Source organism: Humulus lupulus, chromosome 3 (assembly GCF_963169125.1).
Source record: "Humulus lupulus chromosome 3, drHumLupu1.1, whole genome shotgun sequence".
Taxonomy (NCBI): Eukaryota; Viridiplantae; Streptophyta; class Magnoliopsida; order Rosales; family Cannabaceae; genus Humulus; species Humulus lupulus.
In genome coordinates this window covers 251,864,961-251,868,287 of record NC_084795.1, presented here as the reverse complement: position 1 = coordinate 251,868,287, position 3,327 = coordinate 251,864,961, and the positions used below count along the sequence as shown (strand labels likewise).

Sequence of the window (3,327 nt, the reverse complement as noted above, 5' to 3'; positions counted from 1 at the left end):
TATCATGCAAATAAAGATACATAATTGTTTGAAATGTCTAAATAAATGTTTAAAAACAACACGTATGGATTCTTACAAATGAAATCTTGGTGTGTGGGTTTAGTGAATCTTGGTGTCTTGGTAGCGGTTAGCTGTGTGGTAGCCTTTGTGGTGCTCGGCCGACCTTAATGGAGGGGAGAGAGAGAGAGGAAGGAGAAAGAGAGAAAAAGAAATGAAATAAGTACTTTTGTTTAAAGATAGAAGATAATTGGCATATTTTACTAAAAGTTGCGTAGAATTTATTTTAATTATGGGTTGCAATAAGCATAGAAACATAAATTTTCCTATATATATTAAGAGAAATTGGTCAAAATTATAAAAAAAATTTTAAGAAATTTTGCACCATAATTTACTTTTGATAGTTTTTAACAAAATAATCTATGGTTAAAATTTAACCAGTTGTCTAAAATTTTCAATCATCTGTCTAAAATTTTCGACTAAATTATGAGATATTATTTTATAAAAAATTATTAAAACTAGACTAAAGTACAAAATAAATTAAAAAAATAAATTATTTTGATAATGCAAAGATATCCATTAATCTACCATGACCAAAATGAAAAAGTGTGGCCCCATGAATCCGTTGACTGCTATGTATAGCACTACTTTTTTATCTAAGAAAAATAAACCGTGTTCTTTTAAATTATGAGAAGCATTTAGTAGGCTACTACGACTTCAACATTTTTGACCATCACTCTCTTTCTTGCCTCAAAAATTGATTTTATTATGCCACTATGACCGGCTAAAAGACAAAGACCAACGAATCTGGTAACAGTACTCTTCACGTCATTTTCTACTCACCTCAAATTATACAAATATACATATATATAATATTATAATTCAAATCTTTAAGATATAAAGAGTTTTTACCAAAATTCAATTTATTCTTCATCATCAATTAAAACTATTTTACAAAATATAAAATACCAAAAATAATTTATCAAAAAATACGGAATCTAAACAAAATACAAGATAAAAAATATATAAAGCATTTACATTTTAATAAAAAATTCATAAATTTTGAATATGTATTTTACAAAATTCTATAAAAGAGGATGTATAACAATATTTAAGGATTATAATATTTAGAAAAGTACATGAAATTTTCATTAAAAAAAAAGCTTAGAATTTTATTAAAAAATTTAGTAAAAAACTTAATTGCTCCAATTTTTGGAGTTTAAGGTCTTGAATGCCAAAATAATATTACTAAATTGCTAAACAGAAAGAAATGAGTGAGCATCTATGTTTAAAACCCTTAATTATAACAAGTAATAGTATATATATAGCCGCAAACTCTTACCACTAGACAAACCCAAAAAACGTTCTTCCTTCCATAGTATTACTTGTCTTTATATCTCTAAAATAATAATCAGCTAGTCACACCAGATTCATCATTATTGCAAACATTCATTGCTTAAAAACTCATTAATATCATTATATATGTTAGTACCTATTCTGAGTAGTCGATTCTTATTTCCATAATTCTTGTTTTATTTAATGGAAGATGTTGAAGTTCCTCACTATTTTACTTGCCCAATATCGCTTCAAATCATGAAAGACCCAGTAACAGTCATAACCGGAATAACATACGATCGAGATAGCATCGAACAGTGGCTATACAAAATACAGAACCACACTTGCCCTGTAACCAAACAGCCCATACCTCTAGACTCGGACCTGACACCAAACCACACTCTCCGCCGTCTGATCCAGGCATGGTGCACCGACAACTCATCACGTGGTATTAACCCAATACCAACACCAAAGACACCGTTGACCAAAGATCAAATCCTTAAACTCCTCAAAGATCTCGGCTGCCAACCTCTGTTCCGGCTAAAGATCATCAAACAGCTCGAACTTCTTACCGCCGAGAACGGAAGGAACTCCCAACTCATGGCGGAAGCCGGCGTTTTCGACCACGTGTTGTCGTTTATCGTCACGTGTTTCGATCAAAATAACCAAAGTACTGAAGGTCTCGACGAAGCTCTCAGTATAATTAATCTGCTCAGACCTCGGATCCATCCCTCTGAACTTAACCGGGTCCGGATCAACACAGACCGGGTTATGGATTCTCTGGCATGGATTCTGGGATGCAGCGACGTGAAAAATCACGTTAAAGCTGAGGTTATTACGTTGTTGAAGTTGTTCATAGATAACTACTCTAACCCTAGCGAGCTAGGTAGACTGAATCCCCAGTTCTTCAACTACGTAGTAGGAGTTTTGAAGGGTAGTTTTGGAAATAATAATAATATCAATGCTGTTTTGGAGATTATGATGGAGATTTGTCCTTGGGGGAGGAACCGGGTGATGTTGGTGGAATCTGGGGCGGTTTTCGAGCTGGTGGATATTGGGTTCGGGTCAACTATGAGGAAGACGATAGAGATGGTTCTTGGTGTGCTTCTTCAACTGTGTTGTTGTGCTGAAGGGAGAGCTGAGTTCTTGAGGCATAAGGGAAGCATCTTCGTTGTCTCAAGTAGGATCTTTCGGCTATCTCCGGCAGCCGATGACCGGGCAGTTAAGATACTTTCCCTGATTTGCAGATTCTCGGGAACCAAACAGGTGCTTCAGGAGATGCTTGAGGTTGGAGCTGTTTTCAAGCTCTGTGGTTTGCTTCAGACTGAGTGTGATCATTATTTGAAGGAGAAAGCTAGGGAGATTCTCAAGTCTCATTCCGAAGAATGGAAAAATTCACCATGTATAGGGGACTCTCGATGCTATCCCAATTGAAGAAGATCGTGCTTATAAACAACTTATATTGCACAGATAATGAAGAGGTAATATAAAAAGAATAACTATATATCAAATTTTGAAAGAATTATTTAAATATATATATAAATTTGAGGGAGTACATTTATCCATTTGTTGAATACATGCTATCTAAAATAATTCAAGTTGGAACTGGGAGTTGGGTTCATAGTATCGTAACAATTTAATTTTAGATGGCTTTAAATAAAATATTTCTAATTAACTAATTAAATGAGAATTGTAATAAGAAATTGTAAACAAAACTTATTTATGTTATATTATATTGCATCGAAAGAATCCCATGCCAATATCAGTAAATTAGCTAGAATATCAAATAAAAACCAGCCACCACCGTGTTTCATGCTAAAGGTGTCGTCAATTTTACAATATAATTCCACTTTTAATGATGAAAGTAATATTATTATTTATAGGTTATGTGTATGTTTATAAAATAGTTTGTGATTGAGTTGTTTTGGGAAAAGAAAAGGGTCAAAAATATTAGTTTTGTGTTAAGATGACGAAATTCTATTTGAATATATAATT

The 3,327-nt window shown here is 33.0% G+C and overlaps 1 protein-coding gene across 1 annotated transcript; it reads left to right on the top strand.

Moving 5' to 3' along the window:
* Nucleotides 1-1,395: 1,395 nt before the first annotated feature.
* On the top strand, nucleotides 1,396-2,947 carry LOC133821598 (E3 ubiquitin-protein ligase PUB24-like). The gene has a single exon (XM_062253793.1). The coding sequence runs from the start codon at nucleotides 1,537-1,539 to the stop codon at nucleotides 2,764-2,766; it is 1,230 nt and encodes a 409-aa protein (XP_062109777.1). The 5' UTR covers nucleotides 1,396-1,536; the 3' UTR covers nucleotides 2,767-2,947.
* The last annotated feature ends 380 nt before the right edge of the window (nucleotides 2,948-3,327 follow it).